At 44.8% G+C, this 26,303-nt stretch overlaps 2 protein-coding genes across 4 annotated transcripts in view; one reads left to right on the top strand and one right to left on the bottom strand.

Annotated features, from left to right (window-relative positions):
• The first annotated feature begins 3,576 nt into the window (after positions 1-3,576).
• Positions 3,577-21,914, top strand: TSR1 (TSR1 ribosome maturation factor). The gene is made up of 15 exons (XM_040423571.1): positions 3,577-3,730; positions 6,903-7,006; positions 7,717-7,933; positions 8,042-8,176; positions 9,139-9,563; positions 11,271-11,427; positions 11,722-11,882; positions 14,050-14,249; positions 14,336-14,498; positions 15,440-15,550; positions 15,638-15,770; positions 16,224-16,340; positions 19,120-19,260; positions 20,085-20,159; positions 21,347-21,914. The coding sequence occupies exons 1-15, from the start codon at positions 3,616-3,618 to the stop codon at positions 21,523-21,525; spliced, it is 2,433 nt and encodes an 810-aa protein (XP_040279505.1). The 5' UTR covers positions 3,577-3,615; the 3' UTR covers positions 21,526-21,914.
• The window catches only part of SRR (serine racemase), a 36,279-nt gene continuing 31,545 nt past the window's right edge, over positions 21,570-26,303 (bottom strand). The window contains exons 5-8 of one of the 3 annotated variants that reach the window (XM_040423573.1): positions 25,282-25,425; positions 25,128-25,202; positions 23,207-23,416; positions 21,570-21,871 (exon numbers count right to left, since the gene is read on the bottom strand). In XM_040423573.1, coding sequence (XP_040279507.1) covers positions 21,704-21,871; positions 23,207-23,416; positions 25,128-25,202; positions 25,282-25,425 — 597 coding nt within the window. In that variant the 3' untranslated portion in view covers positions 21,570-21,703. The remainder of the gene's footprint in view (positions 21,872-23,206; positions 23,417-25,127; positions 25,203-25,281; positions 25,426-26,303) is intronic. The other 2 variants (XM_040423574.1, XM_040423577.1) reach the window with 2 other exon arrangements.

Below are 26,303 nucleotides of genomic sequence, written 5' to 3'. Positions count from 1 at the left end.
GGAATGCATTCTGGTGCACTGACAATGAATGGGGACAAAACTAAAGCGTTTTCTCCCAGTTTTGAGATCTTCTGTCGGATCTCAAAATTGGAAAGGGAAACGCAGATCTGAAAGTAGCCTAATACGTCACTGGCTGCAGCCCCAGGAGCTGAAGAAGCAGCAGTGTGGGGTGGTGGGGCCCTGTTTTATCAGGGGCCCAGACAGATGCATCAATAAAAACTAATGGGGTCATTTATTAAGACCGGCATCTAAAACACCCTTGTGCTGGCTGCGCCAAAGTTATGTAGAGGTTCCGCATCTACCACCTGTCTAAATCTACGCTGGCTCCCTTGCTGGTGTAGATTTAGATAATCTTCTACGCCTAAAACAGGTGTAGAAAATGATAAATGAGACCAGCCGGCCTACCCCTTTTTTAGACCTGTCATGAGCAGGGAAAAGTCTTAGATTCAGCTGCAAACCCCCTGTGCGACCAAATCTGCAAATTGGCATATAATCGTATAATAAATTACCCCAGAATGCCTTTTGGAATTTATGGACTTTAAAGGGGTATTCCCATCTCAGCCAATGGTGGCATATCGCTAGTATATGCCCCCATTGTCTGATAGGTGCGAGTCCCACCGCTGGGACCCGCAACTATATTGAGAACGGAGCGGGGAGCGCTGTGGCTGGAGGACCCCAGATTTCCCGGGGTCCGTTCACCACCAAGGCCTAATCCCCGCCTCTCCCATAGAAGTGAATGGGAGCGTGCCGCGCCAGCGCTCGGCTATTTTCGGCAGCCCCATAGAAATAAATGGAGAGCGGCTGTGTTATTGATATAGGTGACCCGCACCTATAAGACAATGGGGGCATATCCTAGCGATATGCCCCCATTGTCTGAGATGAGAAAACCCCTTTGACTGTTTCAACGAGCATCACCAATCTTCTGCTTTTACATGTTTCATGATTGCTGAGGATAATACCAGGATATTGAAATTAGGCAATGAAATTCTTCCCAGCACAAAATTATCATTCTAACAAAATAGACTGTGTGGCCCTTGGAAAAGGAGGGCTTCGCTCTGGCTTCCACTTATCCCCTTTATTATTCGGGAATGATGAGCTGTCCAGGACTCCCTTTTCAAGAAAAACGGCATTGTTAGCAAAAAGGAATGGGAATTTGGCCTACTAGTCATGAAAAAGCCATGTAAGTGGAAAGAAACTGGGTGTCAACTTCATATTGGCCTATTTTGATCTTTGTATCAGTGCTCTGTATCGTCCGTGTATTGCTTCCCTGATCACAGCATTATACCTATTAACAAGGTTTATTTTTTCCTGGTTAATCATTACTAAATACGGTCACTCAGATAATAAAAATATATATTTGAAAACTGCTGAAGATACCGTCTCCATAGTATAGATTTAAAAGGGGTTTTTCCGAGACTTTCTAAAAGTATCTGATTGGTGGGGGTCGACCGATCAACTGTTTGAGAAGGCTCTAGCGCTTCTGTGAGTGCCGCAGCCTTCCCACAGCTTTTCCACGGCCAGTAACGTCCCATTCATCAGTCACTTGGCCTATTGCAGCTCAGCTGCCATTGAAGTGAATGGGCCTCAGCTATGATACCAAGCACAGCTTCTATACAATGTACGGCACTGTGCTTGGTAAGCTGCGAGAAGGCCTTCTCAGACAGCTGATTGTGGGGGTCCCAGGGGTCGTACCCCCACCATGCAGACACTCCTGACCTATCCAGAGATGTAATCGTAAGACACATAATCGGGGAGAGAATGGAGAGAGTAAAATAGCTTTTATTAATGACCGTTTGGTTGATCTTGATTCATATAAATTATAACCATCCAGGGCAATGTATAGGGTTTACTGCAAAAACAAAGGTGTGACCTGGAGGAAGGCTAAACAACAAATCCTATCTGGCCCTAATTATTGTCAATTGGCTAATGTGGTCACTGCAGTTAGGCTAGTTTCACACTTTGGTTCGGTGCGGATCCGTCATTGATCTGCACAGACTGATCCGTTCAGATAATACAAATGTCTGCATCCGTTTGTATTATCTTTAACATAACATGAAAGTCAATGGAGGACAGATCCGTTTTCTATTGTCCCAGATTGTGTCATAGAAAAGGGATCCATCCCCAATGACTTACATTGTGTGTCAGGACGGAACGGTTTGGCTCAGTTTAGTCAACGCAGCAAGCAGCGTTTGTGCCTCAAAAGCGGAATGGAGACTGATTAGAGGCAAACTGATGCATTCTGAGCGGATCCTTTTCCATTCAGAATGTATTGGGGCAAAACTGATCCGTTATGGACCGCTTGTCAGAGCCCTGAACGGATCTCACAAACGGAAAGCCAAAACGCCAGTGTGAAAGTAGCCTTAGATGGATGGCACCCTGACATAATTAAGCACACTTATACCTGTTTAAAAAGATAAAATAAATTTATGGTAACATATTAAGGCCTCATGCACACACCCATAACCATTTATTTTGCTGTCCACAAACCACAGGTTCGGTCCGATGCTGACTGCATTTTTTTTTTTTGCAGACCCATCGATGCGGTCCACATGTTTTTCAAAATCATTGGAACATGATCTATACTTTTCGGCAAAATGCAGACCCATTGAAGTCAATAGGTCCACAACAAAATGCAGACTGCAGACAGACCACATCAAAAACAGATGTGGTTAAGGCCTCTTTCACATGGGCGTCATGGATTTGGGTCAGATAAGATGCATGATTTTTCCGTGCAAGTGCAAAACATTTTAATGCGTTTTGCACGCGCGTGAGAAAAATCGTCATGTTTGGTACCCGAACTTCTTCAAAGAAGTTCGGGTTTGGGTTAGATGTTATATATTATTTTCCCTTATAACATGGTTATAAGGGGAAATAATTGCATTCTTAATACAGAATGCATAGTAAAATAGGGCTGGAGGGGTTAAAAATAAAAAAAATATTTAACTCCCCTTAATCCACTTGTTTGCGCAGGGAAAAGGACCTGTGGTGATGTCAATGCCTATCCTTGTCCGCAAACTATAAAAAAATAGGACACGCACTATTTTTTTTGCAGGGCGACGGAACGGACATACTGATGCGCACAGCACACAGTGTGCTGACCGATTTTTTTTGCGGACCCATTGAAATGAATGGGTCCGCATCCTATCTGCAAAAACTGAACGGACACGGAAACAAAACACGGTCGCGTGAGGCCTTAGGAAGGGGTTAAAAAAATAAAATAAAAAGAGTTTATACTGCCACATCTGAAAATGAAAGGTTAAAATGTAATGTTATTTTTGGTATTTATGGTGAACCCGGTGAAAAAACTGCAAAATTAGAATTGTTGGGTTTTGGTCAATTGTTGGGTACGTATCCCAATATGGTACCAATAAAAACTACATGTCAACCTGCAAAAAAAAACAAAAAACCATGCCCTCACATAGCTCCACTGACAGAATGGAAAGTTAAAGCTAGCAGAATATGGAACTCGAAGCATAATAAATATTTTTACGTAACCGCTCAAATATCAGCTGTAGGTGTTTCGCGCATGCGCGCACGAGGGCTGTCCGCCTTCCGCCCTCAGTTGGGCGGGTCTTCCAGTAGTGGGATGTACCGGAGAGCGGAGCTGCGGTAATCATGGCGGCGGGCGACCAGCAGGCTGTACACCGGCCAGGAACTTTCAAGCAGCAGAATAAACCGCACAAGACTGGTCGGCACCGAGGCCGCGGAGCCCAGGATCGTGAGAACAAAGGTGAGAGAAGAGTGTGCAGTGTGCCTGCCGGACGGCCCCTCCGTGTGTGCTCCACGTGGTCACTGCCGCAGCACAGCCCGTCATCGGGGAGTTCTGCACAGCAGCTGTATAACTGAAGGAGAAACGATCAGTTCATGGGAGTGAACTCCCCTTAAATATAAAAAAATGGATGGGGTGGAGTTGCCCTCAAATGCATAGAAGTCAGTGGAGGTGTGCAGAATGAGTTCTCCTTGATCTCTGAGGATAGTGTGTATTGTGCAGCGCCACCTTCTGATGGGGGAATCAGGCGCCTCTACAGGACAGGGTTTTATACTATATTATCTACTGTGATGCTGGAGCTATCCTGCCGCTCCTTGCTAGAGTCACCTTTATGGAACACAAATGGCGGTGTGTTATCTGTCATATCATAGACCCCAACAGTGCATGAGGGACCTCCCAGTGACTAATGGAGTCAGTCAGCCCGGCAACTTTACTGGATAATATGGTGCAGGATAGATCATTATTATCTGATCGGTGGGGGTCTGACTCCCGGGACCCCTGCCGATCAGGACAGGCACTCGCAGTAGTGCCGTGGTCTCTCAGCTTCGGCTACTTTCACATCTCTGCTTTGTATTCCGGTTTTGAGATACAGCAGAGGATCTCAAACCTGTGGCAGAACGCCTCTGTTCGATTCAATACATCAGGACGCATCTGTTCTGTTTGGATGTGGTTGTATTAAATCAAAACGGAGAGAAAAAAATAAAAAAAACATCCGTCACTTAAAACAATGTAGGTCAATGGGTGACGGATCCAAAAAACAATAACGACGCAGCACCATTGACTTGCATTGTTTTTAGTGCGGGATCTGATTTGTTCCATTTCATAGACGGGACACAAGACTGCAGCTTGTCCAGTCACAAAAGGGAATAAACTGGAACAGAATGGTTCCTGATCTGTTTTGTCCCAGTTGACAATACATTGGGAAAAAACGGAAGTGCTTTGCTCCAGTTTTGAGATCTGCCGTATCTCAAACTGGAATTCAAAGCGCATATGTGAAAGTATCGTTACCAAGCACAGCGTTGTACATTGTATAGCAACTGTGCTTGGTAATCTGGATGCCGTTACAGTGGCGCTTGCATCCTATTACAAAAAGCAGGGAAGGGCAGAGAGAGCACAGCCATTTTGCTGGTGGATCTGTTAGGTGCAGTAGGACGTAGGGTTGCAGCAAACTATTATTTTAGCAATTTAGTATTCTACCGATTTATGATTAATCGAGTACTCTAATAAGAAAAAATGAATTAATAGACTGTTTTCCTTTTATAAAAATTCTTCTGAACCCTGGCCATCGGTCCCCAACACCCTTCATAATCCTCCCTATGAACCCCCCCCCACGGTGCCACCGGCGCTCCGCCCCCATCCCACCCCGGTGCCACCGGCGCTCCGTTCCTACCCCGGTGTTACCGGCGCTCCCCTAAGGCTGGTCCACACCAGTTAAACCACAGATGCACGGTCTGTGAAAGCCCAGCCTGCCCTCCTCCTGACACACTGAGTGCACAGCGTCATTGGTTGCTGGCCTTAGTCGCGCCCCTACCCCCTCAGTGTCACCAACTTACGCTTCCAGCAGGGGCGCCACCGACACTTCATCGTTCCGCGCTGCTCTGGGACTGATGTGACATAGTGTGTCAGGTGACAGTGTACGTACGTCAGGAGGTCAGTGCAGCGCGGGACCATGGACGTGCTGTGGAGTGTCCGGAGGCCCCCTGCTGGAAAGGTGGGTATTCCAAGCGCATTGCGGGCCAGAGGGAGACCACGGCGCGGGAATAATAGCAAGCGCTTCACTCCCGCTCCGTGGTCACGTGACACAAACGAATCTTGCATCGAGAATTTTTTTGTGCCGAATTACTCTATTGAATCGAGTACTCGTTGCAGCCCTAGCAGGACGTGTGAAGGAGTTACACAAACTCTATGGCAGCAAAATGGAAGTTTTTTTATTATTTTTTTTAAACAAAGACCATGTAGAAAGTTCCTGGATCTTGCATTTAGGCTCGGACCTAAGAGACTCAGGCAGGAGGATAAGGAGGTTATACACAGCTGATCATAGCGTGGAATTGGGCGAAACCAGAATATACTGTATCGGTACAGATATGCAAGAGAAGATACGCACTGCGGTGTGAAGTTGGAGGGGATGAAGAATCACACGTATCTGTTCACAGAGAGGACTGAACACAGCAGAATCTGCAGAGAGAGGGGGAATTCACACAGTCCTCTGCGTCAATGACTGTTAGCTCATGAGATATAGAAGTCGTCAGAAACTGAAGCTCATACATGAGTTAGTGAAGACAGCAGCATCCTGGACACACAGGCCTCGCATCCAGAATTACATGGAGAGGCAGGCAAATAGGAGAAGGTTGTGAAATAAATATAAGTGGTAGGGATGAGCGAATCGTCTTCAGATGAAACATCCGAAGTCGATTTGCATAAAACTTCATTTCAATACTGTGCAGAGCGAGGGCTCCATACGGCTCCATACAGTATGAGAATGTATTGGCTCCGATGAGCTGAAGTTATTACTTCACAAAGTCTCAAGAGACTTCTCGTAATCATAAATTGATTTCTACTGTAAAAAAACAGTTCCCGAACTCGGGTTCGGTTCTAAGTGGTACCTTGGAACCGAACCAGAGTTTGGCAACTTTTTTACAGTAGGAATCAATTTATGACGTTATTACGAGAAGTCTTGCGAGACTTCGCGAAGTAATAACTTCAGCTCATTGGAGCCAATACATTCTAATACTGTATGGAGCCCTCGCTCTGCACAGTATTGAAATGAAGTTTTATGCAAATCGACTTCGGATCTGTCATCCGGTCTATTCGCTCATCCCTAATCAGTGGGTTTGAGAATAATTGATGGAATGAATGAAGATTCCATTCTGCAGCTTTTTTAATTCAACAGAACCGCTAACATGTAAAAATGTAAGGTCTGACCATCCATTGTCCTCACAATACCCAAATACATGGTTTATTGTATTGCATTTTTGTCAGTGTTTCTTTATTGTCATGCACCTATGTATGTTCCCATACAGACACGGCCTGTGCAGGCACAGTATTATTCCATGACATTGTGTGCCATGTGCCAGAATTTGCTTTCTTCAGGATTGCGATATGAGCTCAATTACTATTCTTTAATTTTAATTAGGACGCGTACCTGTGAAAGTTCTCAGCAAAAAACTAAAAAAAAACTTAAGTAAACTGGACAGGAGACATAAAGCCAACCAGATCCGCAGACAGAGGAAAGATGCTGTGAGTATATCAGATTTACTGTCTATCGTACATGGCGGTATTACTGTTACTTTTGGCGTGGAACTGTAATAGGCCAACCATAGTAGCGTATGGGGTCCCAACTGTACCTATGTATGCTTCCGTCAGATGGGGGGAGAGCACCCAGTGGAGCATTGTACAGTGGAGTCACATACAAAGCTGTATAGGGATTTTTGTCTGCTTCCATGCCTTGGCATGATGCTTAAAAGGGGTTTTCCGAGATTTTCATACCGATGACCTATCAGCATCTGGGAGCCCGCCGATCAGCTGTTTGGGAAGGCACCGGCGCTCCTGTGAGCGCTGCGGCCTTCTCCGTACTTAGCAAGCACAGCATCTCACATTGTATAGCAGCTGTGCTTCATATCACGCTCAGCCCTATAGAAGTCAAAGGGGCTGAACGCGATACCAAGCACAGCAGCTGATGTACGGCGCTGTGCTTGGTAAGTTGGAGAAGGCCGTGGTGCCCACAGGAACAGCTGATCAGTGGGGGTCCTGGGTGTCGGACCCCTACCGATCAGATACTGATGACCTATCCTGAGTCGGCATTACTTCTCAGGTCTCTAGCAAGCAGGGCCACGTAACCACATTAGGCCACATTCACACACTATAGTACAATGCACGTACACAAGGGCAATATTCTACTGCTCAATCGCCTGACTTCATATTAGCCATATGATTTATACTCTGTACAGGTGCTCACAGAGAAGCGCAACTTGGGTAGCAAAGATGGCCCCCCACACCTTGTGGTTGTGGTTCCCCTCCATGCAAGTGTGGTTATGGGCAGCCTCTTGAATCTGGTACAGAGCAATGAGGGGTATATACTTCATGAAGACGACGCCAAGAGCGGCAAGTTTGCTCTCGTGTGTCCTAAGATGAAGCAGCGATGGCGTTTCGTTCAAGCTAACACTGGTAAGAAGAAACCCCTCAGTGGATCATTGTTGAAGGCGATTCTGCTGTGGTGTAAATGTGCCACAACCACGTGTGCTGTCCCCTTCACTTTCTCTCCGTGGTTTACAGGTGACCTGCATTCTGTGCTGGATCTGGCCAAAGTGGCGGATACCCTGCTGTTTGTCCTGGACCCTCAGGAGGGATGGGACAGTTATGGAGACTACTGCCTCTCGTGCCTGTTTGCTCAGGGCCTGCCTAGTTTAGGTAAGAGATGTTACTGGAAAGTACTTATCTGAAGATAAACTGTAACCAAAATACTGAATATAGAGTTCTCCCCAGTACTCTGATGGGACTCTGGGTGTTACATCAGTAATACATAGGCTTTTTTTTTTTTTTTAAAGATATTTTATTTTTAGGTGTTGCTCTTTTTTATATGGACTGTACTGTTTAGTTGCACACACATTGCATATTTATACTGTACACACATGAAGAGGAGAATGGATGTACTGGGGGGATTGATCAAAACCAGTTCAAATATAAAGTAATTTTTTTATGCTCTTAGGAACCAAAAGCAGTTCTCTGTGGACATTGGGTTGGTTATAAAAGTGAAACGCAGCCTGGTTTATAGAGCCATGGACCTGGAGAGCTCAGCTCAGGGGGCCGAGTTTTTAAGTATTGAAATGTTTTCATTTTCTAACATGTATACCCATCTAGGATATGCCGCCAATATCGGATAGGTTCAGGTCTCCCCTCTGAGACCTGCTCCTTTCTCCAGAACAGGACCTCAGAAGTAAAGAAGAGTGCACTTCGCACGTGCAGCACGCTCTCCACCACTGCTATGGGACTTCCGAAAATAGCCAAGTGAGTGCCATAGTGGAGGGCAAGATGCACAGGCACAACCACCTCCATTCACCACCATAGGACTGTGCTTGGCTATATTCTGAAGTCCCATAACAGTGAACGGAGGGTAGTCACACATGCGCGGCTGCTCTCCTTTCACTTCAGGGCCTCTTTCTGGAGATAGGAGCAGGTCCCAGAGGTGGGATCTGCACCTATGTGATATTGATGGTGTATCCTTGCAATATGCCATCAGTGTCCCAGATGGGAATACCCCTTTAAGTATTTAGTTCTTCTAAATATAAGGCTGATGTGTGTAGAAGGTATATTGCCTATGTTTAATTTGATGCAGGGATGGCCTATTGAGGACCTTTTTCTTCTTGTTCTAGTGCTTGCGGTGCAGGGTATGAGTGAGATCCCAATAAAGAAGAGAAATGACACGAAGAAACAGCTGAGTAAGGTGGCCGAGAAGAGATTCCCCGATGCCAAGCTGTTCCATCTGGACACAGCACAAGAAGCCTCTTTGCTCTTGAGACAGATATCCACCCAGAAGCAGAGACACTTGACCTTCAGAGACAGACGTTGTTATATGCTGGCGCACAGAGCAGATTTTCAGCCGTCCGATGAGAGTGGCCTGGTGGGCACATTGAAAGTGTCTGGCTACATCCGGGGCCAGGGACTCAACGTTAACAGATTGATTCATATTGTTGGCCATGGTGACTTTCAGATGTCTCAGATTGATGCCCCTCCTGACCCGTATCCACTGAACCCCCGAGCCCACAAGACCAGAAAAGGAGAGGATGTGGAAATGGCGGTAAGTATTGGTGACTCGCCATGTGCTATAAAACGAACTAAACGGCACATTTTAAACGTTGACAAACTGATTGCTAAAGTTCTCTTAATACTCTGTGTTTGCTGTATATTAGTATTAGGCCTCGTTCACATGAGCGGGTCCGTATTTCAGTCCACAAACCATAGATCTGCAAAATATGGACACTTTGTGTGCATTCTGCATTAGATTTTTACTCCCATCAATAGAAATTACTATTCTTGTCTGCAATGCCGACCAGCATAGGAAATGTGTCTTATGACGCGTTTCGGCGTTAGCAGCCTTCATCAACAAAGGTTACTTACAAGTGTCCAATACCATCTTATATAGCAGGTATACAGGTGATTCACTGGTGACGTCAAACGTCCAGTACTCTAGTACTGACCACTAGCCCAGAAGTGACAGACCTCTGAAATCGGAGGCTCCATCACTAGACTATGTTGTCCTCTGTGAGTGTAGCATAATACAGGTGATGGGTTCCCTTTAAACTAGTTTGAGCCATTTCGCTACAGAGGGAAGGTCCATGGATTTCCAGGACATATTCCTTTTTCGGGCACAGAACAGAAGAAATCAAAAGAATAGTCTATCATAAGTTCCCAGGAGTATGGTGTCCAGTACTCCTAGGAGACACACCTGTGGAGAGTGAACCATGGGAAACTCAAAGTGAGAGTTCAGAAATAATCCAACTGATGACCAAAAGGGTCAGTGTGTAAAAACATACCCTGCTCTGACTCTGAAAGTACAAGTCGTAGAAGGTCGTGGAAAAATTTGTGTAGGAATTTATATTGAATCAACCTGTCTCGAGCAGTATCAACAGTAAGGAGAAAGGGGTGCACCACATCCACCCAATAATCCATGGTGAGCGCCGGTATATCTACCCTCCCTTTTAAAAGGGCTTTAACAAACGGCTCGGTGGAGTTAGACTGGAGGAGGACATACAGACAGGGGTTTAACCAAATCAGTCTCTACACGTGAGCTGGACAATGGAGAGGACCAATTTCTTGGCGAATCTAAACAAGCCCAATACGGGTTGTGATGACTACCCTGCAATTCTCTAAAAGATGGAAAACCTGCTGGATTGGAAATTATTTGTTCAAGGTATTTGACTTCACAGAATTCCCAATACACTGCTCCTTCCAACTCAGGGATGGAAAGTGGGGATTATTATTTATTATTGAGGCTTTAGGGGATGAAGCACTTTGCTCTCCAATCGAGCATGGTCTTTTTCCCGTACAATGCAGCTGCTCTCATAGAGAACAAGGAAGCATCCTTTGGATACTTGATTTATACAGAAAGTTGGGCAGCCCCTCATGGGATCCAAGCAGAGTACAATATGACATGGTGGCACTGCTGAAATTTGTATCCAGCCACCAATGTGCAAAATCTGAGGCTAGAAAATAACAGTAGTTGGGAAGTTAAGAGCCACCATATTCTTTAGGAGCCAGTGACTGAGACTATGGAACTCTCTTCTAGAGGAGGTTGTAAAAGTGGATTTTTTAAAGAATTCAAATGGGTGGGATAGGTTTTTTGAGAGTGATAATATTACAATAATCTGAGATTTATATTATTTATTGTCTGGGTCTGAAAGGAATTTTTTCACTTAGGATGAGAAAAACTGGCTTGCTTCTACTTCACGATGTATTATTATTTTTTATTCTATATATTTACTATCCACTGTTTGCTCTTTAACAGGAAGAACCTGGTAATTGTGCAGAGATGGAGGAGGATGTGAAGGTTCTGATGAAGGCTGATCCATCTGTACAAGAATCTCTGCAGTCTGAGGTAGTTCCTGATCCTATGGAAGGCGAACAGACCTGGCCTACTGAGGAAGAGCTCAAGGAAGCGGAGGGTAAATCTTTCCTAGCATCTCGTCCTGAGGGCTATGTCAATGTTCCTTCCAATGAATCGCCATATCTGGAATCTCCTCTAGCTTTGGCCTTATATTACCTGAAACAGCTCTTATAATAGTGAGTGTAATTTGGATAATAGAATACCAGCCATGACAAATCCATCAAATACCGTCCCCAAAACAGTTACTGTAAGACATGCCTGCATTGTGGCAGAATCTCCACTTTTTTTTATTGTAAACACTTTGTCATTTCATAAAATCATTTATGGGTTTTGTTTCTAACTTTTCAAATAGATTCCTTAAAAGTGAAGGTACAAAGAAAGGTTCCCAAAGGTACATCCACGTACCAGGCCGCATGGATCTTGGATGAGGAGGAAAGTGATGGCGAAGGAGATAGTGAAGATGATGACATGGATGAGGATCAGGAAGATGCTATGGATGAAGCCGTTTCAGAGGTCATTAATTGTTTTTAACGTGGTCCTAAAGTGTCTTTTTACAAACTGTTCCTAACAGTATTCACAACTACATAGGTATAACTTACATATATTTCATATAAAGCTGTCATTGTGCAGCGAGATATTTAGAAGAACTGATATTAATAATTCATTTATCGTACAAGTAGGATGTTGTAGCCAGTCCTTGGGTGTATTCAGGCGCATAAAAATGTCAACTGAAGTATTGCTAAAAATAACAGTTCTTAAGGCGACCCTCGGGATCCACCTGCAACAAAGCTCTGGTAGGTACTTGCCTGACAGATCATGCACCACCGCTCCAGATTTCCCGGATGGGCCCTGTTTACCCGGCTTCAGGGGTGATGTCATGTCGACAACTTGTGACCACAGCAGCTAATCATTGGCCTCAGAGGTGCACCCGACAGGGCCACTGATTGGTTGCAGCGGTCACGTGTTGACTTGGCGTCACTGGTGCAATTAGAGCCTAGCCAGAAGAACCGGAGCAGGATCTCTCAGGTAAGTACTTAACGTGTAAATGTGATTCTTTTTATTTTTGTAATGTATAGGGGCAGTGATACTAACCATTTTTGTAATATATTTTAATTACTGAAATCGTACATTTCTATTAGTAAAAAAAAGCTGTAAAGTGGCCCATTTTGAGCCTTAGCAACGCTCCTCTGTCTTCTGTTTACATAACTCGGTCAGTGTTAGCAAGTCTCCACTGTTATGTAAACTGAAGACAGCATGCTCCTCTTTGTGCGTTTTTCACGTAACGCAGGCCCCATAGAAATGAATGGGGTTGCGTGAAAATCGCAAGCAAGTGCGGATGTGGTGAGATTTTCACGCATGGTTGCTAGGTGACTATCGGGATAGGGACCCGATTATTATTATTTTTATATAACCATGTTATAAGGGAAAATAATAGCATTCTGAATACAGAATGCATAGTACAACAGGGCTGGAGGGGTTAAAAAAATAAAAATAATTTAACTCCCCTTAATCCACTTGTTCGCGCAGCCGGCATCTCTTCTGTCTTATTCTTTTGTGAGGAATAGGACCTTTGATGACGTCGCTACGCTCATCACATGGTCCGTCACATGATCCATCACCATGGTAAAAGATCATGTGACGGACCATGTGATGAGCGTAGTGACGTCATCAAAGGTCCTATTCCTCACAAAAGAAGACAGAAGAGATGCCGGCTGCGAGGACAAGTGGATTAAGGTGAGTTAAATTATTTTTTATTTTTTTAACCCCTCCAGCCCTGTATTCAGAATGCTATTATTTTCCCGTATAACCATGTTATAAGGGAAAATAATACAATCTACACAACCTTGAACCCAAACTTGAACTTCTGTGAAGAAGTTCGGGTCTGGGTACCACATTCAGTTTTTTATCACGCGCGTGCAAAACGCAGTGCCCCCGCGCAATACAAACTGAACAACAGAACGCAATCGCAGTCAAAACTGACTGCAATTGCGTACCTACTTGCGCGGGTTTGCCGCAATGCATCGGGACTCATCCGGACACGCTCGTCTGCAAGGGGCCTAAGAATCCTTTATTGCAGATGGATCTCGAGGGTTGTCCAGTTTCCTCTTGAAATTGGACAACTCCATTAAAGCAAAATAGTATATGTGCACATCACTTTGGGGTTGCTCTTCCTGCAGGTCATCAGTAAAATAAATCTTGGAAAACTATTTAAAAATTTTTATACACTCCTGTGCCTGGTTGGTATCTAGTGCTGCATCTTAACTCTATTGAAGTGAGTAGGATTGAGATTAAATGACAGGCACCTGCCATGAGATGTTACTGCCAGTTGCAGTGCTTGGTGAGAGTCGGCCAGAGGACATGAAGACTTTATATTGTTTGATTTTTTTTTTTGGGCAATTATGGTTTTAAATCTGAGGTACGTAGTGCTGAAAGTTTCTGGCAGCCACTTATCTCTTGCATCTACACACAAATTAACATGTGTAATGATGACCACTTAGAAGACTAGCCAATGCAGATGTATGGCCTGGATAATCGACGTTATTGACCACATGGCTCAACCATATTGTGTCTTCTTGAGCCTGATGTAGGGACACAATTATGGATAATTGTTTTGCCAGAACCATGATACTATTTAACCCATTTGTTATATTTCAATCTCATTACTTTGTTATATTGTCAGGACGAGGAAGGTAGTGCTGAAGAGCCAGAGGAAGAGAGTGAGACAGTTACTATTCCAGACAGCACTCGGGATGACAAATACGATGAAAACCTGGACGAGGCAGAGGAAGAACAAATGTTGGAGAAATATAAATTGCAACGAGAGGATGCGTTGTTCCCAGATGAGGTGGACACCCCACGAGATCAGCTGGCTAGAATCCGGTATGAAGGTGTTGTAGATCCCTCCACTTGCCAGTTTGTTCGAATACTGCTTGCTTTCTCATCTCTTGGTTATCTCTGATCTTCAGGTTTCAAAAGTTTCGTGGATTGAAAAGCTTTCGCACATCACCATGGGATCCTAAAGAGAATCTTCCCAGAGATTATGCTCGCATCTTCCAGTTTCATGACTTTTTCAGAACCAGAAAACGTATTTTCAGAGAATTGGAGGAGGAGGAGAATGAAGGCGCCATGGTAATTGATGGGTTAGAGGATAACCATTCTTCTGGTCGGTGGACCTTTCTTAAAAGGGGTTATACAAGACATTGCTATTCACAGACAGTCCTTCGAATAGGATGTATTAGATCAGTTGGGGCTCTGACTCTTGCTGTTCCTGCCAATCGACAGTAAGGGACTAGAGCGCTGAGCCCCCTTTATTTGCTAACGACTGTTGTTCTTTACTTTTAGTAGCTGCTGTGCTTGGCACTATTGTTCTCTACAACCCCTTCCCATCCAAGTAATACCAGGCACTGCCGCCTACATAAAAAATACAGAGCTGTGCCTTGATAACAATAAAGGATACAGGGCACTCGCCAGAGCACCACTGCCCTTTCAAACAGCTGATTGTCAGGGGTGCAGATAGTCGGATCCCCATTGATCTATTATTGATGGCCTATTTGGGTAACCCCTTTTAAAGGAGTTATCTGGGAATTCATATGGATAGCTTTTAGAAGAGGCCATGCACTCAGAGTGCCACGTCGTCTTCCTAGGCCATGTGACGTCACCGTATATCAGTCACGTGGCCTAGTTGCAGCTCAGCCCTATTCAAGTCAATGGAGCTGAGCAGCAATACCAAGCACAACAGCTATATAATATACGGCACTGTGCTTGGTAAGTGCCCGCAAAAGCGCTGCGCTCACCAGAGCTCCAGTAAGTGCCGCAACTTCCCGAAACGGCTGATCGATGGGGGTGCCAGGACTCTGACCCCTGCCGGTGTGATATTGATGACCTATTCTGTGGATAGCCATCAATATGATTTCCTGGATAACCCCTTTTAATGTTCATTGATGGCATTATACAAGAACAATTAGATTTTTATTTTTTTTACATAGTATTTTGACCCCATTATATATTCTGTATATCCATCTTGTGGGCACAGAAATTTAACTTTTTTTTTTTTTGTTTTGGCTTTGTAGGTTGGCTGGTATGTCACAGTACACATCACTGGAGTACCAGTCTCTGTGTTGGAACACTACAGACAGGGGGCGCCACTTGTTCTCTATTCACTTCTTCCTCATGAACATAAGGTGAGCAGTGGATTTGTCATCTTAATAATTAAAATGAACTTAAGAAAAAAAAAAAGGGTTATTTAGTTGTTTTTCTTATACCTGTAGATGTCTGTTGTGAACATGTTGGTGAGGAGACATGCCGGCAACACTGAGCCAGTGCAGGCTAAAGAAGAAATCATATTTCATTGTGGCTTTCGACGTTTCCGAGCAGCACCGCTGTACTCCCAGCACACGTCCGGTAAGGAGCCCCTCCAATTAAGGTCTAGACTCTTACATCTGGGATCACTTTTCTGGGTATCTGCTGATTATGCTGTAGGGTATGGCCACTCATCTTGTAAATCCCCAGTGTTTACAGTAGCAGCAAAGTGGATGAGATATTCACAAATTTCATCCACCCGCTGAGGACATTTCCTGCGGGAAAATCCACTCGTACATTGACATGCAGTGTGGATTTTAAGGGCATCCGTCAGCAGATTTGTACCTATAAAAAAAAACTGGCTGACCTGTTTAATGTGCACTTGGCAGCTGAAGGCATCTGTGTTGGTCTCATGTTCATATATGTTCTATGTGGCCAAAACCATAGTAGACAATTGCATTCTCTAGTATACGACCTTAATGGGATATACTTGTATAACATCAGTGGCTTCTCTGAATTGCTGTTGGTGACCAGTCTTTGGTTTTTCTCCTCCAGCGGATAAACACAAATCTGAGCGGTTCCTGTGTTCTGATGCAGCTGTGGTGGTCACCACTTATGCCCCCATTACATTCCCAACAGCCTCAGTATTAATGTTCAAGCAGCGCAGCAATGGTAAGGTTATTTTTCAGTACAGTGATTCTTTGTTCTTAGATGCCATCGCTCCCTCTGGTAATGGCTTGCACTCCTTTAACAGGTTTCCATGATATAAGGATGTTGAATGGAGCTTCACAATAAGATCTGTGCTCTTAATTATATCAGTAGTCATAGGTCAGAACAACGGGACTTGTTGGATGTTCTCTTGAAGATGTCTTGCTAGTCACCTGAGACTCTTTCACAATTGGAATTTCTAAACAGGAAAGCCTTTCGGATGACTTATTACTATTGATATACCATGACCTGGAAGAATGAGAACCTTAAGACCCCATCCACATGACCATGCTGTGGACCGCAAAACATGGGTACTGGGCGTGTGCACCCCGCATTGTGCTGTAGACCTGTTGACTTCACTGGGTCTGCGATCTGCACAATGTGGCCAGAGATAGGACGTATTCGATCTTATTCACCGTGGCTTCATGGACCCTGAAGCACGCAAAAAGGCTTCTGGATCTGTGCTCCAAAAGATAGGACATATCCTTTTGGCCGCGACATGCGGATTATAGACTTATTGAAGTCAATCGATCCGAACCACGATGTGGGGTGCACACGGCCTGTGTCCGTGTTTTGCGGATCCAGGGTTTGTGGTCAGCAAAATGGACTCCGTGTGAATGGGGCCTTTCAGACAGTCAGGTCCAGAGTTCATTTCAAGTGTGCTATTTTCATTTGAAATCTGTTGCTGTCTACTCTCAAGATGAGATCCAAAGAGCTGTCACTATCAGTGAAGCAAGCCATCATTAGGCTGAAAAAACACAACATACCCATCAGAGAGATAGCAAAAACATTAGGCGTGGCCAAAACAACTGTTTGGAACATCCTTAAAAAGAAGGAACGCACCAATGAGTTCAGCAACGCCGGGAGACCAAGGAAAACAACTGTGGTGGATGACCGAAGAATTCTTTCCCTGGTGAAGAAAACACCCTTCACAACAATTGGCCAGATTAAGAACACTCTCCAGGAGGTAGGTGTATGTGTGTCAAAGTCAACAATCAAGAGAAGACTTCACCAGAGTGAATACGGAGGGTTCACCACAAGATGTAAACCATTGGTGAGCCTCAAAAACAGGAAGACCAGATTAGAGTTTGACAAATGACATCTATAAAAGCCTTCAGTTCTGGAACAACATCCAATGGACAGATGACACCAAGGTCAACTTGTACCAGAGTGATGAGAAGAGTATGGAGAAGGAAAGGAACTGCTCATGATCCTAAGCATACCACCTCATCAGTGAAGCATGGTGGTGGTAGTGTCATGGCGTGGGCATGTATGGCTGCCAATGGAACTGGTTCTTTTGTATTTATTGATGATGTGACTGCTGAGAAAAGCAGCAGGATGAATTCTGAAGTGTTTCAGGCAATATTATCTGCTCATATTCAGCCAAATGCTTCAGAACTCATTGGACGGCACTTCACAGTGCAGATGGACAATGACCCAAAGCATACTGCAAAAGCAACCAAAGAGTTTTTTAAGGGAAAGAAGTGGAATGTTATGCAATGGCCAAGTCAATCACCTGACTTGAATCCGATTGAGCATGCATTTCATTTGCTGAAGACAAAACTGAAGGTAAAATGCCCCAAGAACAAGCAGGAACTGAAGACAGTTGCAGTAGAGGCCTGGCAGAGCATCACCAGGGATGAAACCCAGCGTCTGGTGATATCTATGCGTTCCAGACTTCAGGCTGTAATTGACTGCAAAAGAATTTGCAACCAAGTATTAAAAAGTGAAAGTTTGGTTTATGATTATTATTCTGTCCCATTACTTTTGGTCCCTTAACAAGTGGGAGGCACATATGCCAAGTGTTGTAATTCCTACACCGTTCACCTGATTTGAATGTACATACCCTCAAATTAAAGCTGACAGTCTGCAGGTAAAGCACATCTTGTTCATTTCAAATCCATTGTGGTGGTGTATAGAGCCAAAAAATTTAGAATTGTGTCAATGTCCCAATATTTATAGACCTGACTGTATGTGCTCTCAACTGTTAATTTTAGGTATATTAGAACCCATGAGGAAACTGCATATTTAAAAAAGTTTTCTTGGAGTACAATATTGATGAACTATATCCTTCCAGCACCCCTACTAAATCAATTGTTTGAAGAGGCCCTGGGGGCAGTGCAGCCTCCTTACAGCATACCAAGCACAGCGCCTTAGATCGTATTGTGGCTATGCTTGGTATTTGAACGGGACCAAGCAGCACAAAGCCATATGACCTATGAATGTGATGTCAATGGTTAAAGCCTCATGCACACGTCCGTGTGATACCGGCCTGGATTTCTTCTGAGTGCAGGAGCACATGGCGTCATTGGTTGCTATGAGGCCGTGCGCTTCCTGCTGCTGCTGCCGCCGCAATACGCTAATGCACTGCTATAGATCATACCAGTGTATTACTGTACTGCGGCAGCAGGAAGCGCACGGCCTCATAGCAACCAATGACGCCGTGCGCTCCTGCACTCAGAAGAAATCCAGGCCGGTATCACACGGTCCGTGTTTCACGGACGTGTGCATGAGGCTTAAGGAAGAGGCTGCTGTGCTCACTGGGTGTCACGGCTCCTTCAAGCAGTTGGACCCTCACCTCATCAGATACCGGTGCCCTATACTGAGGAAAGGTCACCTGTATTGTACTCCTGGAACAACCCTTTGGTAGTGCGGTTGGATTTGTAACTGATGTAACCCACAAAAGCCTACAGTATTGTCTACCAGCACAGCAAATATTATTATTCTTTTTATTTTATTGTAGGAATGCATGATCTGATTGCCACTGGCTCTCTCCTGAGTGTGGACCCGGACAGGATTGTTATCAAGAGGGTGGTGTTGAGTGGTCACCCATTTAAGATAATGAAAAAAACTGCAGTGGTGCGCTACATGTTCTTTAACCGAGGTATGTAACAGGCTGTGAACACAACCTTTCCTCCCTTTTAGTAACGAGCTTAAAGCTATTTTCAGGTGGTCGGAATATGGAGGCCTTTTTGCTCCCACTGTTGATCAGAGTTAGAGCTGCATAGAAGCCTATGGCGCTCTAGAAGTTGAATTTTTGTTAGGCTACTTTCACACTACCGTTCAGAGCGGGTCCGTCTTGTGTCTGCACAGACGGATCCGCTCCTATAATGCAGACGTTTGCATCCGTTCAGAACGGATCCGTCTGCATTATAGTTTAAAAAAAATTCTAAGTGTGAAAGTAGTTCAGACGGATCCGTCCAGACTTTACATTGAAAGTCAATGGGGGACGGATCAGTTTGAAAATTGAACCATACTGTGTCAACTTCAAACGGATCCGTCCCCATTGACTTGCATTGTAAGTCTGGACGGATCCGTTTGCCTCTGCACGGCCAGGCGGACACCCGAACGCTGCAAGCAGCGTTCAGGTGTCCGCTTGCTGAGCGGAACGGAGGCTGAACGCTGCCAGACTGATGCATTCTGAGCGGATCCGCATCCACTCAGAATGCATTAGGGCAGTACGGATGCGTTCGGGGCCGCTTGTGAGACACTTCAAACGGAGCTCACAAGCGGAGCCCCGAACGCTAGTGTGAAAGTAGCCTAACAGGCACAAAAAAGTGCCAGTATTGTTATTATCTAAAATTGGTAAAGGGTTTATCAAAACTAGTCTCCTGTTTAGCTTCTCATGGGTTAAGGTATTTTTCACAGAAGCCTTGTTGACCCGCTGTAGGTGCCCAGATGTTTCCTAATGTTGCTTTCTCTTTACAGAGGATGTGTTGTGGTTTAAACCAGTGGAGCTGCGTACAAAGTGGGGTCGTAGAGGACACATCAAGGAACCCCTAGGTATGTATTTCATGCACAGAACGGTTTCCTATTTGCAGATTGTAAAATTTGTTGCCCATGGTACCCAGTGCTTGAATGGCCTAGAACAGCACAATTTACAAAAATCTTTTGCCATTTTCGTTGTAATTGTGTCTGTTTAGCTCACTGTCACATAGCAGTGTGCACTAGTACTTTGTAGGTGCAAAGCTTCGTCATACGTCTCTGTACAGGTTCTATTTCATACTGATGCAGACGCCTGGTTTGTGAAACTGGCCTATAGGCGTGTATTCACATATGGCTGATTTTTGTTGCAGAGATCCCTGAATGCTAGTTGTTTCTACAGATCTCATGTGAATGGGGCAATCAAAGAAATTTCTGCCACAAGTGTGTGAACATACACTTCCAGATCACCAAGGAAAGGAGCTCCATTGTGTGACAAAATACTGTACTTGTCGCTGGAAGGAAGGAATTGTATATTCTGACAACATGGAAGGGGCAGGGATGGCTGCCAAAACCACGAGAATAAATCTAAAGCGTAGATAGTTGGGAGTGATCTCTTTAGTATACCGATAGCTATACATTACTATGTATTATGTAATAGGCTTGCTTAGATATCCAGTTTATTCCTTCTGTATAAAGCAGGAATGCCTAACCTGCTGCCCTCCAGCTTTAGCAAAACTACAAGTTCCATCATGCCTGGACAGCCTACAGCTATCAGGGCTTTCTGGGAGTTGTAGTTTTGCAGCAGCTGGAGGGCCGCAGGTTGGGCATCTCTGGTATAAAGCATGAATTGTCTTGTGCCTGTTGGCGTCAGCTGTGGATCTCGCCCAGCCAATACTGTTGTATATGGATAAGGCCTCATGCAAACGGCCTTCGTTTTGGTCCGCATCCGAGACGCAGTTTTGGTGGCTCGGATGTGGACCTATTCACTTTAATGGGGCTGCAATAGCTGCGGACAGCACTCCGTGTGCTGTTCGCATCCGTTTCTCCGTTCTGTATTCCGGACAAGAATAGGCAGTTATATTAATAGCTGTCCGTGCCATTGCGGAACGCACGTCATCTGCGATTTGCAGACCGCAAAACACACAACGGTCGTGTGCATGAGGCCTAAGAAACCTAATAGTGTCTAACAGCCACCAAAATGTCTACAAAAACTCTAGTTGCTCTTTTCCATATTGCATAACCTCCTCCTGTCTTTCACTTTCCAGGAACTCATGGACACATGAAGTGCCATTTTGATGGACAGCTGAAGTCCCAGGACACTGTATTAATGAACCTATACAAACGCGTGTATCCTAAATGGATCTATGACCCATACGTGCCTCCCCCTGTGACCTGGGTGAAGAGCGAGGTTCAGATAGATCTGGCAGAAGTAGAGATGGAATAAATCTTTGGGCAGTCTATTCCTCAGAATTGTTGCTTCTTTACCTGTTGGTGCCTTAAAGGGATTTATTTATTTTGTATTCCGACATTGTAGATGTGTGAATTATATAAAAATGAAGGAACCGAAATGTATTGTCATTCTCTACGACAAATGTTCCCTGGTGTGTGCGGCTTCCAGCTGTTCAGTGGAGGGTGCCGAGGTCCATGTTGCCTCCGCACAGCACCACACCAATGTTCTGTACATCTCTTCCTATCTCCTGGAATTGACTAGAGAGAATGACGGCCAGACCCAGACCTGCTGTAGGCTCAATCAGAAGTTTCATCCTTTCCCACACCAACCGTGTAGCACTCTGAGTAATGAAAGAAAAAAAAAATACTAATGTCAACATCTGGTACTTAGTGCTGGAAATTAAAGAGAAACTTTGTGGTGTTTGATTAACATCCATTGACTTTACTGGTTTTCCTTACACTATAGCTGTGATGGCTAACCTCCGGCACTCCTATGGTAAAACTACAATTCCCAAGACGTACACTCACTTGGCTGTTCTCAGAAATCCATAGAAAAGAATGGAGCATGCTGGGAGTCGTAGTTTCACCACAGCTGGAGTGCCGGAGGTTAGCCATCACTGCACTATGGCTTGTTGTGTTTTGGGCTGCAGTTCTGTTTGTGGCTGTACCTTTAGGGTACACACTTGAATTTGCACTGTCAAAGATAACAAACTGCCCCCATTTTTGCTAGGACATTGGGAAAGCATACTTGTATGAACAATTTAGCGCATTTACTGCCCCTTGCACACTCCATTTAACAGATCTGCCCTCCTATTGGTCAATAGGATTGAGTCTCTGCACAAGAAAAAGGGCAGACTTTTTTTAAAGTTTTTTTTAAAAGGGGTGTCATCGGAGACCTTGGTAGCATATCGCTAGGATAAGCCACCAATGTTATATAAGAGCTGGTCCTGACAACTCTCTAGAAATGGGGACCCAAAGGGAAGGCGTGTGCACTGTGCTCTCCATTCACTTCTATGGGACTTACAAAAATAGCCAAATAAGTGCGCTCTGCTATTTTCCCAACTCTCATAGAAGCGAATGGCACGCAATCCATGCTTCCACTCCGCAAAAGATAGGACATGTCTTATTTTTGGCTGTATGTTGCGGATCGCAGACCCATTCAAGACAATGGATCCGCAATACGGGCATGGAGCCCTTACGATCATGTGAATGAACTGAGCTGCAGTAGCCAGGCCCGGACACTACAGTCTACAGAGCTATGTCTGGTTGTGTCAGAAAAAAAAGAAGCAAGTCCTTGGAACTTAAGGACTGGAATTGATAAATATATCAAATGTGGTTTTAACAGATCTTTGCTAGGATATGCTCTGGAAATGGACCAAACACGGGAGTGTGAGAGAAGCATAGCTAATATGAACTCGAGGCACAATATACAAAGGGAGATACTTCTCAAACTGGTGTAAAGTAGAACTGGCTTAGTTGCCTATAGCAACCAATCAGATTCCGCCTTTCATTTATCACAGCTCCTTTGGAAAATGAAAGGTGGAATCTGATTGGTTGCTAGGAGCAACTAAGACAGTTCTACTTTACACCAGTTTGATAAATGACCCCCCCAAAGTCTTTAAATTCAGATTACAAACCTCTAATGAATTTAGCGGCAGCTATAGTGTAATTGGTACCTTAATTTCATCCTCTGTGACGGTGAACACATCATCCACCAGGTCACGTATAATTGGCCAGGTGTTTGGTCCAATGCTTGATTTCACACCATCAGCTATGGTGATTGGAGGCTGTAGATTGGGAGTCAAAACGCCGCTCTTCTTTGAACGGTAGCAGTCGTCTGCATTAAGAGGTTCTGCTGCATAAATTTTTACATCTGGTTTTATTGCCTGTTAAAGACAATTGGAAAATTAAAGGGGGTTGTCCCATCTTGGACATTGAGGGCATAGCGCTAGGATATGGCCCCCAATGTCTGATACGTTTGGGTCTTACTTCTATCGTTAGAATGGAACCCACAAAGTGAAGGAGGGTGCACCACGCATGTGCCCTCCATTAATTTCTAAGGACTGCCGAAAAGCCCCATAGAAGTGAATGCAGTGCGCTTCCCATTCATTTCTATGGGACTTCTGAAAATAGCCAAGCACGCCGCTCTGCTGTTTTTGGCACTCCCATAGGAATGAATGGAGGGCGGCCGCACATGCACCCTCAATCATAGGTGGGGAATCGCACCTAGCAGACATTGGAGGCATATCCTAGTGATACGTGCCCCAATGTTCAAGATGGGAATACCCCTTAAAGCTACTACCAGGTATATGACATTCAGTCTGACTCTGCAGCTGAAGTGGCTACAAACTGTTCATTGTTGGCCACCTTTGTTAGAAGCTTCTATAGGTCATATGGAATACTGTAAGATATGGTTAGGGTATAATCACACTGCACATTTGTAGTGGAAATTTCTGCACAAGCTTGCAGAAAGCCATGTGCTTACTGTAAAAAAAAAAAATGTATTCAGATGAATGAAACAGATTTTTAGTCGCAAGAAATTTACCAGCATGAATACTGCCTTATGAAAATTTAAAGGGGTTGTACAGAATTAGAAAAACATGGCTGCTTTCTTGTTGTATCGGGTATGTAACTCCATTGAAGTACATAGGCCGGAGCTTTAATACCAGAAACATCCTGTGGACCAGTGAGGCACTGTTTTATTTTTTTAAGAAAGCAGTTATGTTTTTCAAAACCCTATACAACCCGCTTTAAGTAAAGCCTGCTTTAGAACAGTCTTTTCGGTCTCTGTGCTATCTGGACTGCACCGCATAGCATGTCAACCCATTAAAGTAAATGGTGCATTAGTCTAGAGCAGGGATCAGCAACCTTCAGCTACTGTGAAACTACAATTCCCAGCATGCACACCTATTTGGCTTTTTTTTGTAATTCTCACAGAAGTGAAAGGAGGATTCTGGGAGTTGTAGTTCCAGAACGTTCTGGAGTGCCAGAGGTTGCTGATCCCTGTTCTAGCGACACACAGGAACCATACCAGGTATTATGGTCTGGGGCGCTATTAGCTACTGTGGCCGTTCCCTTCTGGTATTTGTGGAGGAAACCTTGATCAGCCTTCAGTGTGTCCAGGCCATTGTGGAATGTGTTCTACTGCCTTTTTTAACTCTGTAAGGAGACATGGGTTTCCAACAAGATAACTGCCTCGTCCCCACACACTGCCGGTCCTATACCATGTGCTCGTTGGGCTATCCAGGAGCACCATCACCAGATCTCATCTCCATCGAGAATGTTTGCAACTTGATGTGGTGATGGATCTCCCATGCACAGTAGCCCACAACCATCTTGGCTGAACTACAGGTCCAAGTTGAAAGAGTTTGGATGACCTACCACAGGAGGATATCCAGCATCTGAATGACAGTTACCATGCCAGAGCAGTAGCCTGTATCGCAACAAGGGAGGATGGCACCCAGTATTCATGTAACATATACCCAAAATAAGAGACTCACCACCTTGATTGTGTGACCATTGAAGAAGCACCACTAGAGGTTTATACTGTGTCAATTGTATTAAGTTTTCCAGGTGTCCTTTATTTCATTTTCTCACCTTAACAGCAACAGCTATTCCAGCCACCATGCCACCCCCTCCCACGGGTACGACCAAGGCCTCCAATCCTGGCACCTGTAAGTTAACACAATTTAGATTACAAAATAAGACCTTAATCGTGAAACAAACTAATGAGATAGTATAAAGTTATAACCTGTTCTAATATTTCAAGTCCGATGGTTCCTTGACCTGCAATGACGGCTGGGTCCTGATTTGGATGAATTAAAACCCCTCCGGTCTTCTCTAATGTTTTGGCTGCCACTTCTGCTCGGGACTTTGGCAAAACATATGTCATAAGCAACAGGACAAGAAGATGAAATCACAATTTTACTGAATTGTACTGGCATGGCTTTTGGAAATGTAAAGACATTCAAAAGTCAGAAATTTCCCAGATACAGTTGTAACTATTTGATTATTTTGGCATTAAAGGGGTTGTCTGGGTTCAGGGCTGAACTCCAATAAAAGCTCCCCTCACTGTGTAGGAGTGGAGCATTTCCTTGCTCAGATGCTCCCCTTGCCTTGTGCACCCCAAGGTCTGTTTGTTGTGAGCTGGTGACATACCAGGCTTCTCATGAGTATGCTAGGTGGAGACTTCTGCCTAGCAGGGAGTGTAGTGACGTCACCCGCACAAATGGGCGGTGTATAGTGCAGTCTTAGAGGCGAGTATCACTAGTACCTGCCTCTAAAACCGCCCAGAACAGCGCTATACACTCCATTTGTGCTGGTGATGTCACTGGGCTCTCTGCATACTTATGTGAGGCCTGGTATGTCACCAGCTCACCACAAACAGACTGAGTGCTGCACGATGCAGCGCAAGGCAAGGGAAGCATCAGAGTATAAGGCTGAGTTCACACGAACGTGTGTGACCCGTGCCCGTGCTGCGGGCCGCAATGCACGATCGCCGGCCCTAGGTCAGCCGCATCGGATCGCGGACTTATTCACTTTAATGGGTCCGCGTTCCGCAAAAAGATAGGACATGTTCTATCTTTTTGCGGAACGGAAGTACGGGACGCAATCCCACGGAAGCACTCCGTAGTGCTTCCGAGGGGTCCCGTTCCGTGCGGCCGTTCCGCTATTCCGGATTTTCGGACCCATTGAAGTGAATGGGTCCGCATCCGTGATGCGGGAATGCACACTGAACTGTGGCCGTGTATTGCGGCCCGCAATTTGCGGGCT

This window comes from Bufo bufo, chromosome 3 (assembly GCF_905171765.1).
Source record: "Bufo bufo chromosome 3, aBufBuf1.1, whole genome shotgun sequence".
Lineage (NCBI taxonomy): Eukaryota > Metazoa > Chordata > Amphibia > Anura > Bufonidae > Bufo > Bufo bufo.
The sequence above is the reverse complement of the archived record's forward strand: the minus strand, read 5'-3'. Positions and strand labels throughout refer to the sequence as shown.

What these genes read in the sequence shown, in the direction of transcription:
- TSR1 (XM_040423571.1), top strand. Translation starts at nt 3,616, where the DNA reads ATGGCGGCGGGCGACCAGCAGGCTGTACACCGGCCAGGAACTTTCAAG. An exon ending in TCAGGGCCTGCCTAGTTTAG is followed by an intron (nt 8,177 to 9,138) that starts GTAAGAGATGTT and finishes TTCTTGTTCTAG; the next exon opens with TGCTTGCGGTGCAGGGTATG. An exon ending in AGAGCTCAAGGAAGCGGAGG is followed by an intron (nt 11,428 to 11,721) that starts GTAAATCTTTCC and finishes CTTTTCAAATAG; the next exon opens with ATTCCTTAAAAGTGAAGGTA.